Source organism: Lepidochelys olivacea (assembly GCF_965140295.1).
Source record: "Lepidochelys olivacea isolate rLepOli2 genome assembly, chromosome: 26".
Lineage (NCBI taxonomy): Eukaryota > Metazoa > Chordata > Testudines > Cheloniidae > Lepidochelys > Lepidochelys olivacea.
Genome location: NC_140436.1, coordinates 14568802 through 14586739, shown reverse-complemented (window position 1 = coordinate 14586739; position 17938 = coordinate 14568802). Strand labels below are relative to the sequence as shown.

The 17938-nt window shown below is 55.6% G+C and overlaps 1 protein-coding gene across 3 annotated transcripts; it reads right to left on the bottom strand.

The window, feature by feature from the left end:
* Positions 1–1671: 1671 nt before the first annotated feature.
* On the bottom strand, positions 1672–17649 carry ARID5A (AT-rich interaction domain 5A). 3 transcript variants are annotated; one of them, XM_084615159.1, is made up of 7 exons: positions 17338–17649; positions 12634–12770; positions 8679–8868; positions 7626–7678; positions 5650–5747; positions 4610–4775; positions 1672–4073 (listed from the first exon to the last, which is right to left on the bottom strand). In XM_084615159.1, the coding sequence occupies exons 1-7, from the start codon at positions 17339–17341 to the stop codon at positions 2505–2507; spliced, it is 2217 nt and encodes a 738-aa protein (XP_084471285.1). In that variant the 5' UTR covers positions 17342–17649; the 3' UTR covers positions 1672–2504. The 3 variants fall into 3 exon arrangements, with proteins under 3 accessions (XP_084471285.1, XP_084471286.1, XP_084471284.1); XM_084615160.1 differs by lacking the exon at positions 17338–17649 and adding an exon at positions 16516–16560; XM_084615158.1 differs by lacking the exon at positions 17338–17649 and having other exon boundaries at positions 12634–16167.
* Between the last annotated feature and the right edge of the window lie 289 nt (positions 17650–17938).

Below are 17938 nucleotides of genomic sequence, written 5' to 3'. Positions count from 1 at the left end.
AAATTGCCAGTCCCATTCCCTGTTTCCTATCACAATATGCAACAATGACCTGCCTGCTTTGAGAACCCTGCAGTGAAAAGCTGCGCTCTTCTGTTACCACCCCAGGAACGGGCAGTGCTGGCATGGTCAGCGCGAGAGAAGCAGCCTGTAAGCCTGAGCTTAGCCCCTTCAGTCCCAACTCTAGTGGGGGAGAAAACAGAGCCTGAATTCAGATATTTTTTTTAAAATAAAAACCAAAAAGCAAAAAAAGCAATGGCTGCAGTCGAGAGAGGATGGAAGTTGGAATCCCTGGGCTTGATACTCCTCTTACAACAGTGACTAGTGTTACTAACCAACACAGGGGTAAGGTCCAAGTCTGGTTTAACTTGTACTCCCATAACAACTTGGTACATGTATCTACTGTCCCATCAAAGGACCGGAGAGAAGGGTGAAGTAAAATGGCAGGTGATTCTCTCTGCCACCTTTGTGTTGATGCTTTTCTTGCTTCCTTCCTTCCTTCCTTCCTCTTTTCTAGTCTCTGGCCACACGAGCCACAGCATCTTAGACTCAGGCCTGGCCTAGCCTAGGATTTAAAGGGGTGCTGTTAGCTAGATGGGAGCCAAGACCTAGGTCATGTGAAGGTACAACTTGCCTGGTCTTGATTAGGCTTTCAAAGATGCTGGTTAGTCCGAGCCAGCTGACACGATCTGATACTGCACCTTTAAATCCTGGTCTAGCTGAAGCCTTGTGGGGACAGATGCAGATGAGCTGCGTAAGTTACATGTTGGCAAGCGGCTGTTTGAACTAGTGCAACACACACAAATGGAACGGAAAGTATCAGTCACACCGCTTCAGACTCTTGGACACTCTCACCTCCGAAGTTGTCCCTGCACTCCCGAGAGCTCTGTGGGCTGCAAAATCCCCAAAGGCAGAAGTTAGGCAGCACAGGACACTAGCCAGAGTTCCGGGGGCGGGGAGGGGTGTCACTGAATTAGAGAAGAGGGTTTGTTCGAGGAAGCTGAACCAAGGATTAGAAGGAGAGTCCAGATATGCCCTTCACCAACACTACACAAGGGAAGGATGGCCAGAGGGGCAGGCAGAAATTCCCATTTCTAACATGCAGGAGGCATTGCAGTCGGAGCAGTAGTTTTGAACGCGGCAGCACTTGCAGAAGCTGAGCAACTCCCAAGATCCCACAGCTGAGGTGGCAAAAAGTCTTAGTTTCCTGCCAACTTTAAGATTCTGCATCTTTAACTCTTTCAAGGCCTTGAACTTGCTCCCACTGAAGTCAGTGGACAGGTTTGGCATTGAAACAGACAGGAGCAGGAGTCAGAATTCACATCTCCTAGTCCCACCAGTGTGATTAACCCCGCTGAAGTCAGTGGAGTTGTACCAGTGCTTACACCCTATGTGAGGACAGGCAGTACCGTTTGCTGCTCACTCCTGCAGCAGCATCCAACCACCTTCTTGCAAGGTGGTGCCAGCCTGTTCCCAAGAGAGCTATTCCTCACCAGCCCTGGACATAGTGCCGGGTCAGCAGGTCCCCATCACATGTGCTTCCTTAAGTGACAATGCAATCATCACAAAGCATACGCACCGCACACACTATTTGCTTAGTATTGACCACTCTTGATGGGCCTCTTCCTCCTCCCGCCACAGTCCCAGAGATCACACAGACCCCAAACACTCTACCCATTTTGCACCATCTTGGGCAGTTTTATTGTAGACCACCTAGATGCTTCCAATCAGACCAACGCAGCCTTTGGAGAGATCCACAGGAGCTTCCACAGACAGTGTCACGTTGGGATGGGAGTAGCTTGGGAACGTCTCAAAGCATTTCAGGGCTCTGCAAAACCAATGGGTGTTTTAACTCCCTTCCCCCAAGCCTCTGGAAATTTAAACCCATGATTCCTGTCCTTGAGGCGACTCAACTGAAATAAACTCGCACTGTTTTAGATCAGAAGAGCTAGTGCTCTGTAACATGGATCATAGAGCACCCCAAAAACTCAGCTGGCATAGTGGGATACCCTAGAAACAGTACTGGTTAGTTCATTTGAATTTTTCTTCTCTCCCTGTCTTTACACTCCTATTTTCAGTCCTGCTATTAAGGATCATGGACCGACAACATCCACGTTCGCGCTGCACTTTGGAACCTACTTGTCTGAGCGATTACAAGATGGATGGGGTCACCTCTGGCATTAAGAGAAATCTCCAGAACCTATTTTGCTCCCGTTTTTTTTTTTTTTTTAAAAACCCACAACACGTGTGTGTTGAAGTCCCCAGCGTACGATGTTAGTTACAAATAAAGCTCAAAGATCAAGAGTAAAAATGATGTGGTCCACACTGTCCGTATATTCTCTGATTGCTTTGCAATACAAGGCCACGGGACTGGGGCAGCTCCAAAGGCGAGATGCAGCACAGCTGCAGTGTTACTGAGTGTCCTACTCCTGCGCCATGGCTGGCTGGGACCCACTCCCATCAGTAGAAACCTCTCTCTCCACAAGTGACAGGGTCCATGCCAGTGGCTACAGCTTGTTGTTCCGGTGAAAGGTGGTCCCGTGAGGGGAGGCGTACGTTGGCTGATTGTGCCATGTCGACACAGGGTACAGCCTCTGGCGCAGCGAGCTGTCGTAAGACGTAGGGTAGTGCACTAGGCTGGCAGCCAGCGGCCGGCAGAGGTCTGAGGATTGAGTGGAGGCAGCTAATAAGTGGCCTGGAAACGCAGGGATGACAAATGGGCTGACAGAGAGCGAAGGAATCAGTGAAGAGGACTGGCCCTTTAAATGGTCCGCGGGGGTGCCAAAGTTCACCGGGAACCTCAGCATCGTCCCTTTGTAACTATCCTGCCTTGCAGCAGAGGGGAGCGGTGCTGGGAAGCTGGGGCTTGGCACCACGGCCTGGGGCTTGGCCAGGCCCTGCTGGAGGCTCGGCGACTCGCCGCGTTTGTCCTTTGGCTCCACTCCCTTGATGAGAGGCGAGACAGCCTTTAGCTTCTTCCCATGAACAAAGCCCTCCTCCTCCAGACTGCGCTTGCTCCTCGGCCCGGGGCCCAGGGCAGGGCTGCCCACCTGGTTCTGTGGGATGGGCTGGACGAGCCCGCCATTCTTGGGCAGCGGGGGACTGGCCTTGGCAAAGCTGGCCATGGGTGGGACCCAGCAGGCTTTCACACTGGCAAAGGGAGAACCTCTGCTCCCCGCAGAGCTGCCTTTATAGAAAGCAGAGGGTCCCTGGCTGTCTCTGCTCCAGGAGGGCGGGGCCTGGCTCGCTTTGCTGCGCAGATCTTCTGGCTGCTCCACACAACCCTCCGTACCCTCCTGCCTCTTCCGAGTGAGGTTGGCTGGCTGCAGGTCCTTGCCTGGCTGCTGATAGATGGAGAGAGACTCTGGGAAATCCTTGAAGCCCCGAAAATACTCCATCGGGCCTCGTAGGGGGTGGCAGCTCACGGGTTTCAGAACCTCACTTCTGTACGCATGGAAGTGGCCAGTGAAGATGGCAGGAGCAGGGGAGAGGTGGCGCCCTGAACTCCCGTCCTCTGTCCTCGGAAATATCTGGCTGCCTCTGGGGCTCAGAGATCCCTTTGGGCACGGTGCCCCCTCCCCTTTGTTAGGGGGGAGGCACGCTTGGGCTGGGTCATTGGCATCATCCCCCTCTGGAACAGGGCTCCTTCCCTCTTTGCTCTGATGAATGACTGATGGCCTGTTGGAGTCGAGCTCTGGGCTGGGGCAGGGGAGCCCTGCAGACCTGGATTTCTTGCCTTCTGGGCAATGGCTCAGATGTCTCTCATGACAGTGCAAGGATTCAGCCTTGCTCACTTGAGCCAGCAGCTTCTTCTTGGCCAAGGGAGACATGATGCCATGGTTCCCCTTGAAGTAAAAGCTGGAGAAGAGCCGTTTGTAGGCCTCCGAGCAGCCGTGGGCCCTGCAGTTGCTGTGGCAGCTCATGGATGGCTGGCTCTTGGCCAAGTCCTTGGTGTTCGAAAGGGGGAGCCCCTCAGCTCGGTCTCCTGGTCGGCTCTGCTCGGGGCCATCTGTCACAGTCTCCCTGCCCCGTTTTGGAATGGCAGAGGTATCCGGCTTCACCTTCTCAGGCAAAACCTGCAACCCAAGGGATGGGACCATGAGCGCTGGGAAAGGGCTGAGCACACTCCTGTGAGCAGAGCCAGGGTAGGGTCAGAGGGGGCACAGGACACAGCCCCCACTCATCTGCTAAATGCAGAGGGGCGCTCCCAGGCCAACCCCTGACCTGGGTGAGCAGCTCCCACTCCTCCTCAGCCACTATAGTAAGAGCTCCCCATTCTAACCTGAACTTCTAACTACAGCTGTCCAGATCCACCAACCTGTTGGAGTCCCCCCTGAAAGCCATGGGGGGCCAGCTCTCCAGCTCCCACACTTGCCCACTCCTTTGTTCTCTTCCCCCAGGCGTCCAGTCACAGCCTCCTCCTCCTCCCTGCTGCTCCACAGCCCATTGCAGTTCTGTTCTCTCAGAAGCTTTTCTCCCTGCCCAGTCCCTCGCCCCAGCATAGCCCCCAGTATCTCTCCTTGCAGCATGAGCACTGTCAGGAGCAATGGTCTGGAGACTGCTGTTGAGAGACCCTGAGGAGGGGTTGGCCCAGCTTGGCCCAGTCCTGCACCTGATCTCCGCTTTTCTCCTTCTTGACTCTCTTGCTCTTTTCAGCTGCGTCATCGCCCTGCTCCCCACGGGGCTCCCTGGAGACCTTGTACTGCTTCCGGGGCTTGGCAGGGGGCAGGGGCTTGTCATCCTCGCCCTTCAGGTGTCGCACATACGGGAGGACCAGCCTGCAGGACAGAGAGGCCAAGTGCATGAATCAGGGACAGTGGCCCAGAGGAGCCCAGTTCCACTGAGACAGGCAGGCCCTCCCCACCCTAACCATGACCCACTGCAGAGGACTTGGCTGGGCTCGGGCAGAGCACAGCAATAGCACTAGGCCTACGCAGCAGTACCTGTGTTCCTAGGAGGAAGCACCAGATTCCGGCACTGCTACACCCTAGCAGGTGCAACCAGCATCCTCAGGGACCTGTATGTCCGCCAACAATTGGGCTGCTCCCCCCACCCCACTCTTCTCTGGTCCCTTCCATCAGAGGATCCGCAAATACCTCAAACATGGTTGGGTGCATCCCTGCCACAACCTGCAGAGTAAGGGTGGTACCACACACCATTTTACAGATGGGGAAACTGAGGCACAGAGCAAAGGGGCAGGACTTGCCGGGGTACCCAGTTTACACATAGGGTGGGCACAAGGTGGGAAGCAGCAGATGTAGGGTGATGTTAACTGGAAGCTACTGATCTGGGGACCCAGGAGTGGAAGAGTGACCTCAGCAGGGGTCAGACCTGGGACCACTGGATTGAGGAGCAGGAGTTTCTGCTGCCTGCATGAGAGGCACAGTAACCAGCTCAAACCTCATGTGCCGCAGAGGGAGCAAGCCCCCTGCTGTGTTAGTGTGGGCTCAGCACCACAGACAGTGCCGGTCGCCAGGACAGACCTCACAGCCTGGCTGGCAGGGCGGACACTCAAACCGAGGCCTCAAGGGCAGCCGTCCGTGGCTGCTCCTGGTGACACTGGCAGCTAGCTGAGGTGAGGCACTCCAGGAGGGCTGGCTGCTCTTCCAGTTTGTGCCTCCAGGGCTGTGGCATAGGCAGGAGGGCCAGTACCTCTCGTAGTGCCTCCGGGTGCAGGTGGCCGCGCTGGTGCTTCCAGGGCTGCCCCCCAGCTCATCATACACGTTCTTCCAGAGGCGTCTTCCTGTGACCTGCAAAAGAAGGGGAGAATGAGACCTACTGGGGATGCTGTGTCCACAGCATCCAGGAGCACCTTGCACAGCCTGCCTTACCCCAGCGATGTGCCCTGCTGCAGAGCAGGGAGAGGCCCTGCCAGCACAGGAATCTGGGGTGCCTGGGCTGGGATGGCGACAGCAGCTCCCCTCCAAAGCTCAGGGTTGGGGAGCACCCAAGGAGCTGACCGCAGGTTCTGTGTTAGAGCTGGCATCCTTGGGCCTAGGTTCTTGGACCTGCTGATGGATGCTCCTTGCACTAACGCCTGAGACTACATCCAGCCCTCCATGGAGCCTCACGACAGGGCCATGGCTGAGGACAGGATACCAGCACACAGATCACGGGACACCTGTTGGGATCCAGCCTAAGGCTGTGACCGTCACGTTTTACAGCAGGGGAAACCAAGCCACAGAGCAACAACGGCACAGCTAGAACAGAACCCAGGCTTTCCAGTTCCAGCGCAGTACTGGTGTACAGAGGCACAACCTGTCAGCACCAGTGCAGGCCCTATTGCTTATGCTGGGACCTCCTGCTGTCCTGCTTTGACCCCCAAGCCATCCTTCCCCATAGCAGCAATCAGCACTGTGCTGCACTGGGAGCCAGGAAAGAGTTAAGTGATGGGTGCTAATTAGATCCATTCCCCTCACCCCAGGGTGGGTCATCTGCAGGTGGCAGGGCTTTTGGTCAACTTGCTGAAAACACCACATGCTCCATCCCACTGGTGTCTGGAGCTGGAGAGCCCCCTTGCGCGCTCCAGGCAGCCTCCCCTCCCCATGGCGCTCCACACAGGTGCTGGCGCCAGCAACTCTCATTGCTGCCGTTCGCAGGAACAGATGGGGCGACGGGGAGGAAATTAGCTGAGCCAAGCAAAGTGCCAACATGAAGGAAAACGTTCATTCTGCAGCAAAGTCCCCTCCCCCTTCTGCCCCTTAAATCCACCAGGGACAGGAAGAGGCAGCAGGAGATGCCAGCGCTCCTCTGCTCAGAGAGATAAATCACCAGGTGCCTGGTTAACTCTCTCATGCCCACCAGCCTCAGCAGGGCAGGGCCTTTAAAAGGTCAGCTCCAGGACTCTGCACACCGCTCTAGCTCTATGGGGCTGAGCAGGGTACCTTTCCCTTTCCCCCAAACTCTCTTGCCCTGGCTGCCAATGTCCCAGGGACTAGGTTCTCCACCCCTCTCCCTCCAGGTCCAGCACTGTGCTTTGCTTATTGCACTGCACTGTCTGTCCCAATCAGCAGCTGTGTGCGCTGTCCCTTGCTCCAGGACCTGAACCATGAGCTTCACCAAGACGCCCCTGTCCCTCCCCCTCTAACGCAGTGGATTTGCTTGTTGCAGGGAAGCATGAATCAGCTGGGACACCCCAGCGATACCATCTTTGCAGTTCTGCTGCAGAAGAGCCCGAAGGGAAGTCTACACCAGCTTCTGAGCCCCTTCCCTTCGTTCCGAGTGGGGTCACTGGGGCCGAGATCAGCACTAACAGCACGGATTGGCCACCACAGCTTTGTGCACCAGGGACTACCTTCAGCCCTCCGGGCATGATTCTGGCTGGAAGCAATGGCAGTTCCACCTCAGCTGAGAGACTCTGGGAGGTCTCTTCCATGCCAAGAAGCCTTGCCCCAGCGCTGCAGCATTGCAGCCGAGACCTGTTTGAACAGGAGTTTGGCCACAGCCTAGGACAGTCCGCCATGATCCTCTAAACCCTGTCCTGCTCCCAGCTGCTGCACATAGCAACAGATTTAGGCTCCAGAGGAAGTTGTGTCCCACTTTGCTAAAGAGATGACCCTGCAACAGGGCAGCATAAGGGTGATGGCAGCGGGGTCCCTGCCCCAGTAATTCAGTTCCACGCTTCTTACCAGCTCATATGCTCCCAGCTTCTCCACAGCTTTGTAGATCTTCCACAGGTTAACTAGACAAAGACAAGGAATGGGCAAGGAGTGAGGACAGGTCAGTGGGCTAATGTTTCATGACACCTGTCCCAAGGCACTACTCACCCTTCATCACCAGCAGTCCTGTCAGTCAGACTCTTGGAGGTTGTGTGAGAGCAGCCTCCATTGACTTTAATGGGAGCTACAAGATGGGCCATTAGCAACATGACGCAGGGTCGTCAGCCAGGGCAGGGTTCCGTACACAGGATGTATAGGGAGCACCGCAGCGTGTCATGCCTGGAGACCAGCTGCTGTGCTGCCTTTTGGGGAGAGGTTAGTGCTGGGACACTGGGTGGCTTGGGCAGGGCACTGCCACAAGGAAGATTAGCAGACTGTTATGGTCCCAGAGAGCACAGAGGCACTGTCGCAAGGAAGCTGCCCACCTGGCCGGCATGGCCAAGGCACTGACAGAGATCAGAGCAGTAAGCTTCACCACATACGATGGCTTTCTCCTTTCGCTCTCTGCCATTAGCACCCCCTCACACCCTGCTCCAGAGGGCGCAGCATAGATAACACCCCCATCCATGCAGGGCCTGGGATGGGGAGTTCTGGTCACTCAAAAAGCCACCCTTGAATTGTTGTGAGCCACCTGCACAAGGATCTCACGAGCAGCAACAGTTTGCTTCCTTTGGGCCACTGAGTGGTGCTCATTGCTCGTGGTGCTGGCAGGTTACTCAGCCAACAGGCCTGGGCCTGCCAGTCGTGGAGGGGGAATCACTGGCACTTGTCCTGGGGTAGCCCCACTTCCTGCCCCCAGTCTATGGCTGGCTGTTACATGGATGTGTCAGCCTCTCATAGGCCGGCCCTGAAGAGGTGGCTGGCATGTCACTCCTAAACCCACTCCTGCAGTGCCACCTGGGCTGGGAACCAGCAAAGGATTCTGGAATTCTCCCCCCCCACCCCAAGACACAGTTATGAGAAGCTGAGCAGTAAGCTGTGACAGGAGAAATGAGTGGACGCGTGCAAGGTAAATGGACGCACTCTGCTTGAAGCCAAGATGAGGCACTCTCTCGATGGGCGTGTGACGGTCCTTCATGAACTTGTAGAGATTGACCAGGAAGGCCTGCTCCTCTTCCTTCTCCCTGCTCAATGCCTGTTCATCCCCCATCTCCTCCACCAGCCTCTTCTGCTCCTCTTCGGAGCTGCTGTCTGGCTTCAGCGCTGGAGAGTCCTGCAGAGAAACACAGCCAGGCAATCACCAAATGAGGTGGGGAAGCCAAAGGACAGAGAGGGAGGGGACCTGCCTCAGCTCACACAGAGAGTCCATGGCAGAGCCAGGAATAGAACCCGGGAGTCCTGGCTCCCAGCCCACACTCTACTCACTGGACCATGCTTCCTATCAGAGCCAGGAATTGTACCAGGAGTCCTGACTGCCAGGCCATTGCCACTAGGTCACCCAACTTGCATGCATTTGCCACACAGAGCCGGCTAAAGCCATCCTGAATCCAGAGAAGACTGCATTTGTGTGTGTGTGTGGGGGGGTGAACGGACGGGGGGACTGTATTAATTCCTTAACCCTCCTAGATATGCACAGCTGAGGAGCAGCAGCAGCTCCCACAACCTAGCTCATGTTTGCTTCAGAACAGCTGTGCAGGCTGGAGGGCCAGGATCCAGGACCAGTTGCCCCCAGAGTCCCTCAGCAAGGAGGGGAACAATGCAAGGCAACTTACAGAATGGCAGGGATGATAAGAGAGTTACTGAAGCTTCACATCTTCTTGCCTCTTTTCAACCTAATCTTGGACACCCCCAAACACATCTGCACGACTCTGCCTGCTGGATACACACTTGCAGCAGTGAACTGGGAGTCAGGACTCCTGGGTTCTATTCCCACCAGTGGGGTTTTCACCGAATGCCATGCTGCATTGTACACTGCTCTAAATACCATCGAGAGGTGTTTTGCGGTCGGAGGCATTTTATTAGCTCCGGAGAGTAACAGACTTGTGCAACTAAAGAGTGAGAGCCAGAGTTTATTATTCTCCCGGCTGGGAAGGCAGCCAAGTTGGTCAGAGCACAGGAGCTGTGTGAGAACACGAGGAACAGCTTCCAGGAAAACAGAAGGGCAGAAATACTCGCTCTCATCCTCTCTCTCTCTCTCTCTCGGCTAAAAATGTTTCTCGTTTGTTTGTTCTACATTTTCCAGAGTTATAAAACTTGTTGCTATTTTTGGGCAAAGCAGCTGCTCAGCTCCCAGCACTTTTTCTTCTTTCTATTCTTTTAACTGCTTGTGACAGTGGTGTTATTTTAGCTGCTGAGCTATTTCTGGGCCTCCTTTTCCTTTTTTAAACCGCAGTGAATTCAGTGCGGGGGACTGGTGCATGAGCGAGAGTCCTGGCAATTCAAGGCCTCTGCCACAGGGCAAGTTTCTCAAACCCACTCAGCACCACCACAACCCACTCAGGCCTGCCCTGATGGGACAGACCTCTCCTCTAGGGCACGAGACATGCTTTGTACACCATCTGGTCCTCGCCCGCTCTCCTAAGCCTACCCACTCAAGTTGGCTGTGGCAGTGGTTTCGGTGAAGCAGCCACCTGTCTGTTGGAAACCAGACTGAGTGAATGAACCACTTCACCAAACTCCTTTCACCAGAACAACTCTCAGCGAGGAACAATTTTTCCTAGATTGGATCAACACTGGTGGCCCACAGAGCGAGAGGCATGGTCTGCCATTATTGGTCACCTAAGACATCCAGTGCCATTTAATGGGAGCAGGGTTATGGTGTGTCCTGCCATGGCTGTCACAGCAGCTAGGCCCACGGCAGGGGATTGCTGGGGACACTTTGTCTCTAGTCCCATCTTTAGCAATCACACCAGCCACCCAGTGCTGAGGACTCACGCAGTCTACACCCCTCACTCTCAGCACCAAGGGGTAGGTCTCTTTCGTATCCATCCCATCTCTCTCCCCACCACGATGGAAGTGGCAGGTGCCCCTTAAATGTGTCCACAAAGGCACAAGGCATCATATGTGAGTTTCCATAGTGCTTGGGGAGATAATGGATTGACAAGAACCAGTGTAACCCAACACTCGACCCAGGGAGGCTGTACGACTTACACCCACCCCATGGCTGCAACCTAGGAGGACTTTAAATTGACAGCAGAAGTGGATGAGGAGGGACACATCAGTCTCACGCGACAGTCCTGTGGAAGGTTCTGTGGCCAGGAGCCATGGAACAGGCCCCGCAGGCAGGCAGATGCCTACAAGCAACAGGAGGAACAGAACTCACAACCTTCCACAATGGAGAAGCCACAGGCCTCTGGTAAAGTAAGGGGGCATCTCCCCCAAAAGAGAGAACGGACACGCTTCCTACGGCCCACATGATCCATGCAGTGACCTCCACTGGGCTGGGTGCACTCCCACAGGCCTTTCACAGAGCAGCATGGGGCCACGTGCACCCAGCAGCATACATAACTATGCAACATGCTCCATGCAGCAAGGGCAGCAATGCTCAGTGAGAGACAAAGGTGGACATGACTTTCCCGACTGCCCTTCACCCATTTCCCCCTTACTAGTTCCTTGGCCCTGTGGCTCCCCTCTCAGTTTCACGTGATGCAGACGGACAATCTGAGCATCTGCTTTCTCTTTTGGGTTGTCACCATTCCTGGAAATGGTCTCAATTCCATAACTGCACCGATTATTCCAGAGGCCTGTAATGTGCCTTGCCCCAAAACACTCTCAGTGTCTCAGTCACAGCCTGGCTTCCGACTCCCTGCTGCAGATGGTGCACACCTGTGTGTGCACAAACTGAGCACCGGGCAGGTTTGCACACCTAGGAGTGCAGCAGAATCAGTAGTCTGTTGCACAACTGCTTCAGCAGCACAGGTTGCACTTGTCTGGAAGTTCAGGAGAACCCCTGAGTCTTATCTGCATCCAGCAGCCTCAATCGATCATCCCCTCATCGATCATCCCCTTCTATTTATAAAAAACAAGTTCTGGGTCTTCTCTATGGTAAGGGATACGCCTTTGCTGCATGTTGCAGGTGCAAATAAGGGACTGATGCAGGTGCAAGTCAGCCCTGCCCAGGCAAACAGGCCCCATGCAGAATTCCGTAGCCACTCTATGGAATGGCTCTGCATCCAAGGAGCCTGGCTTCAGGGGGAGCTGGCAACGGAGGCCAAACTGAGGCAGCAGGTTATAAAAGCGATGCACACAGTCTCCCCCATAGTCCCTTCATCTCCATGTCACTTCACATCTGCCCCTCCAACCCTCTCCCCCTCATCCCTGTCCCTTTTCTTTCCCTTTAGCTGATCTTAAGAAAAAAAATCCTGGCACTAACTTGCCATTTGCTTGCATCCCATGGTTCACTCTGCTGGTGCGTTCTGCCCCTTTCCCCACCCTGTGTCTGCCCTGCCCAGGTAGACAACACTGTCCCATTGCTTCCTTGTGCTCTGCCTCTGCCTGTCAGCTCTCATCATGTACTTTGGTGCAGGTACCCTCTCTCTGTTCGGGGGCTGTACAGCACCCAGCCCAACAAGGTCCCAGGCCAGGACTGGGTCACCTACGATAATACAAATAAAACAACCCTCTCTTCCCTGGAGGCTTGACTTTATAATTTGTTGTTTTCCCTTCATCTAGAATAAGAGTGAGACCAACCCAAAGTCCAGGGCAGTCTTTTCATACAGACACCTATCGGGGTATGCTGGAACAGCGATGAAACAGCCTTTAACAACTGTTTGCCGCCAAGGGGAAGAAGAGAGATTCCCCCTGCGCTAGGCTGCACAGGAATTTCAGCTATTGTTCCCGGAGCATTGCGGTCAGTTGCTGCCTGTCGAACAGCAATGCAGCTATGGACACAGGTACCCAAATAACAAAATAACAGCATCCTTTACACACCTCCCTCAGAGGTTTCAAGCTCCCCATTCTCATCTCACAGAGAAGGCTGAGTGACTCAAGAAACTCCAATGGGAGACGAGGAGAGAACTTCATGCTGTTTCTCACTCACCACCTGGTCCAGTGGGTCCACAGTGCTCTGGCTCCCCTCGGGTCCAGGCTTCACAGCATCAGCCTCTTCCACAGGTCCTGGCCCAGCAGCCTCCATTGTGGAAGTCTTCTTCTTCCTCTTCCCTTTGAAGCTGAGTGCTGTGGCCAAAGAAGAAGATGGAGAAACCACTGAGAAGCAAAAGGCCCAAACAACCATGCAAATCAAGGGGAGGTTCTCTCCATACTCTGTGCACACACACAGCAGAGTGAGACACCAGACAGATAGATACATGTACTAGGGAATACATGTGATCAGTCCCTCAAATGCTGCAGGGCCCCAGTTTCCAGCATCAGTAACCCAGGATCCAACCTTCCCTCCCCTCAAACGCAGGGTGCAGAGCTGGATCTGGATCCAGACTTCCCAGGACTCTCCAATGGATGGAGACCCAGATGCCCAGATCTGCGCAGCCCTGAACTCAGGGAACAGTTGGGTCTCTCAGGATTTCATGCGTGGACCCATGGTTCATTGCTACACGCCACCCTTTCTGAGGGAGGTCCCAGCTCTGCACAGGGGGCCAGCCCCCAGCTGAACCCAGTCAGAACTCCAGAGAGGGACACTCTTCAGCCTCAGACATGCCAGAGGGACCCACTGCCCCGGACTTGGCCCAAGGACAGGCAGGCTTTCCAAGAACAGAGACCTCTGTGACGCAGGTATCTGCCTTGCATCCTGTTCAGAGATATACATGTTTGTCAACAGCTCCTGATGGTGGGCCGTCTGGCCACTGCTTTCGCTTTCAGGGTGGCTTCCTGGAGCCGTGGGAGCCAGTGCAGAGCTGTGAACGCTTCCCCACCTCAGCCACATCCGTTCCTGCCAGACGCTCGGCTAACTGCCTCTGGCAGGTGGCTCACTCTCCCTTCAGTTGCTGAGGAGGGATGGGAAACCACCCCCCAGCCCCAGCGGGCAAGTGGAGAGACCCTTCCACTTCCCCAGTCATTTCCTGAGACAACGCAAGACATGGAGACCTGTCTTAGGTCTCCTGCAGCCCCTAACCACTCCTGCTAGTTCTGCCCTATCAAACGTCCTAACCTTCACCCCTCAAGCTCTTCAACAAGAGCCCATAGACAGTGAGAGCGGAGTAGAGGCCACCTCCCTCTACCGCCCAGCAGTTAAATAATCCTCACCAGTTCCCACCTGGCTCATAGAAGAATCCCAACCCCTCCAAGTCAGTAGGGGGGTAGAGCTGGGCAGACTGCCCTGCAGTGTCCCCATTAGGCCTAAAGCAAGTATTTGGGTCTGTGCTGCTGCCAATGCAGCCCGAAAGTAACTGACAATTGAATAATTACAAAAAAGTATGCCCACCCCTGACCAGAGAACCAGCAGGAAACTCCTGCCCAAGGGCCAGACCAAGGGAAGCACAGCCGGGACACTGTAAGAGGTGTATTACTGTAGCGTCTAGAGGCCACACTGAGATCAGGGCCCCGCTGTGCTGGGTGCTACACAGACGCCTACCTGCCCTGAAGAGTTTACAATCTAAATTGAAAGAGGGGAAACTGAGGCACTGAGCAGAGCTGTGACTTGGCTAAGATCACATAGCAGGACAGTGGCAGAGCAAGGTTCCAGTGCCAAATTCCAGTCCTGAGGCCTCTCCTGAGGAAGGCCCCTGATTGCCATAGTGGGGAGCCACCGCCAGTCAGAACCTGGGACATAGCTTGTCTTTGGCTGTGGTCCAGCAAGCAACCTTGCTGAGTGACTCCCACACAACACAACGTTTCTGGAAATAAGGGGCTTGGAATGGTACATGATCTGCTGTGAATTCAGGGCAGAGGCCCCGCCCCATCCTTCTTCACTTGTGGGATTCATTCCATGTTGCATAACTGCTTAATATAGATTCTGTTTACACAACAAGGAAGGAAGAGAAACAAACAAACAAAAAACCCCTCCTACTCTGCACTTTTGCTGGTGCCAGAGCCTGAGCGAGCAACATCTGCCGGGCTGAGGTCACCTACTACTCCAACAACCCCTGTTTCCAAGCTGAGGGGAGGGCAGATCGGAACCAGAGCCAGTGGATCAGAACCAGGCCACATCAGTCTCTCCTTCTGACGCTAGTGAAATATCCACCTCTCCTTCTGGAGCCCTTCGAACAACAAGCACTGATCTGTTCCCAAGGCTCGGACGCCCAGCCTACTCCAGTTCGTGTTTGCTGTGTCGTTCTCAGCCCCACAGGGTCAGCGAGCTCATAAAACGCTTTCACATACTGTACAAAGGGGAGAGAAAACTGGCCGGTTTAATGTTCTCTGGGCATGAGATCACCACGCACGGCAGCCAAAACAAGCCCGGCTTCTGAGAGGATTACTGGACATGATGACAACTTTGGGAAACAGAGCAGAGAACAGCTTGAGTCTTTTACCCAGCTTATGGCAGGAGCTACTATGGGGGAGGGAGGAAGGCGGCGAGTCAATTCTTCCCCCCCTCCCCTCAACTGCCTGGGCTCATCAACATGGCACAGAGAACAGGCAGGGAGAGGAAGGGACAAAGACACCTGAACCCCTCACTGAGGCAAGAGCACAACTCCCAATAAACAAAGGAGTCAAGTGCAGGTGTTTTTGTTAATTACAACGCAAGCCGAACACCATTAATTAGGGAGTTCTCCTAACAGTTATACTGGATGGATCACGGCTTGTTGACAAGCTGTGCCCTCCTCTCCTTATATAAACAGGGAAGACCCCTGCCTGTGCTGACATTGGAGACATGGGGGGGGGGGTTGCATATGGAGGAGTGAGAGCACAACTTGGCTCTCCTCACATGTAGGAATCTGCCCCTCTGCTCTGCAGAGTCCTGCTGCTCCCGCTTCATTCTTCCTATGCAGATCCCAGCAGTTGTTCCTTCCCCCCACCCTCATTTCCTATCCTGAGGATCCAGTATTATACTGTTCTTTGTTTCATGCCAGTTGGGATGCGTCTTATCTGGGTTGCAACACTGAAAAGCACCTGTTTATTTGCAAGGCAGCTGCGCGCAGGACCCTGCTTGGCAGTTTTACTGGGATGGCAAAGTGCCTGTTTCGGGGCTGCCCTTCTGCACAGTTGGGGGCTCACACAGTTTATGGTGGTGTCCCTTCCTCTGCCAGCACTCTCCTTTCACCAGTCCAGAGAGAAGAGCTGGACATGCTGCTTTAAACCAGTTCTTTATCCTCCCATCATTAGTGGATTAATGTTGATACCACAGCATCAAATGTGATGGGGCAATATCATAACCATCATTTTACAGGTGGGGAAACTGAGGCACAGAATGGGGAAGGGTGGGACTAACCCAAGGTCACACAATGGCAGAGCAAGGAATAGAAGCCAGTTTTCCAGGCTCCGACCCTTGTGCTTCAGCCATGGTGCTTCAACCCTGCTACAAAAGAAACCTTAAAACAAAAGCACCCCAACCTTGCTAACAAATCAAGGACTCAGTACAAACAAGAGTGAGAGAGAGGAACCAGTAGGGTGCCAATGCCAGCAAGGAAGAAAGTGCAGCAAATCCATTCCCAAACTTCAGGGAATCACAGAAATTAGAGATGCCAATGACCCACGAGCTCATCTAAACCCTACCCAAAAGGGCAGCGAGGGGGGGAGAGGAGGGGGGGGGGGTGCTCAACCTCATACATATTCCAGCGCATAGAGAAAGGGAGAGTGCGATTTAACGAAGCCCCCAAGGAAGGACGACTCCAATCTAATCTGGAACAGCAGAGTCCTCTGGCATTTTGGATTTTTGGTTCTGCCTTTGCCAACCATGACAGTAGATGTTTGTATTTCACAGCAGCAATCTGCAATTTCCAGAGTCACTCACGCACAGGCACCCCCCCCCCTCCCTCCCTCCCTCCCTCCCCGCCCACTACTGAACCATGTATCTTGTTCACACTACCAAGGCGCGGGAGCGTGCTCGGGTGAGCAGGGGGGCTCCATTCCTCTCCGCGGCCGTAGGGGGGTGAAAAAAAGAAAAAGAAAGAAAGAAAGAAAAAAAAAGTGTTCTTGAAAAGGTCAAACCATTTCTTGGCTCGGAAGGAGGGGCCGTTAGCATCTTCAAAGGAGGAGAGCGAGCCGCTTTCGGGAAATGACAGAGTGCAATGGAACCCGAATTCTGCGTACACACTGTACCGTACCTCCGCTTAACCCTTTGGGGGCCGCGGCGGGGAAGGGGAAAAACAGGCAGATTCTTCTGGGAACCAGCGAGAGGGGGGGAGGGAGGGAGGGAGGCCGGCCCTTGCTGACAGCTGTCACAACAAATTAGCTGCGAACTGCTACAGATCGCAAACCGCAACAGGAAGTGGGATGCCAGAGCCCGACGCGGCGCTGAAATTTACCAACTAGAAAGAAAAGTGTATTGCGAGATAAAAAGTGACTGGGAAGCCCCCGGCAGCCAGAAACTTTTGAGACAAGGAGAAAAAAAAAAAAAAAACTCCCGCCCGCCGCCGCCCCGCCTGAAGAACCTGCCGCCGAGGACAACTGCGGCCCGGCCGTGCGGACAGGGCCGGCGAGCCCCGGCCGCCGGGCAGGGGCGCGGGAGGTTTTACCGTCACCGGGGTCGGAAGCCGGCTCCCGCCCCAACCCCGAACCGGTCGGGCCCGTAACTTGCCCCCCCGCCCAGACTCTCCCCCTCAACTTACCCCCCCTCCCCCGGCCCGCCCCGCCCCGCCCCGCGCGGGGACACGCTGCCCGGCCAAGACCCGGCAGGGCTGTTTCTTACCCATCGCCCGCAGCGCCGAGGCCTCAGCGCCCGCCCGGCCCCCACGCCGCCGCCCGCCCCATGCGAGACTCCGGAGTGTCCGGGCTGAGAAGGCAGCAACTCGCTCCCCTCGCCGGCCTGGCGCCCCGCCCCGTCCCGCCGATTGGGCAGGGGTGGCCGGTGGGCGCGGCCCATAGGAGAAGGGCGCAGTCAGTTAAGGGCTGGACCCGCCCCGCGCAGCTCGGGCCCCTGGGAGTTGTAGTTGGCCCGGGGTGCGCGGCCGCTGTGCCGCGCGCCGCTCTCCCCTCAGCCCGCCGGGCCCGCGCGCCGCTCTCCCCTCGGCCCGCGCGCGCCGCTCTCCCCTCAGCCCGCCGGGCCCGCGCGCCGCTCTCCCCTCGGCCCGCGCGCGCCGCTCTCCCCTCAGCCCGCCCGGCCCGCGCGCCGCTGTCCCCTCAGCCCGCGCGCGCCGCTGTCCCCTCAGCCCGCCCGGCCCGCGCGCCGCTCTCCCCTCAGCCCGCGCGCGCCGCTCTCCCCTCAGCCCGCCCGGCCCGCGCGCCGCTGTCCCCTCAGCCCGCCGGGCCCGCGCGCCGCTCTCCCCTCAGCCCGCCCGGCCCGCGCGCCG

Coding starts and splice junctions, on each gene's coding strand:
- ARID5A (XM_084615158.1), bottom strand. CDS start 12,903: ATGTATCTATCTGTCTGGTGTCTCACTCTGCTGTGTGTGTGCACAGAG. Junction 8,869..12,633: donor TGGACCCACTGGACCAGGTG/GTGAGTGAGAAA, acceptor GTTTCTCTGCAG/GACTCTCCAGCGCTGAAGCC. Junction 5,748..7,625: donor AGCTGGGAGCATATGAGCTG/GTAAGAAGCGTG, acceptor CTTCTTTTGCAG/GTCACAGGAAGACGCCTCTG.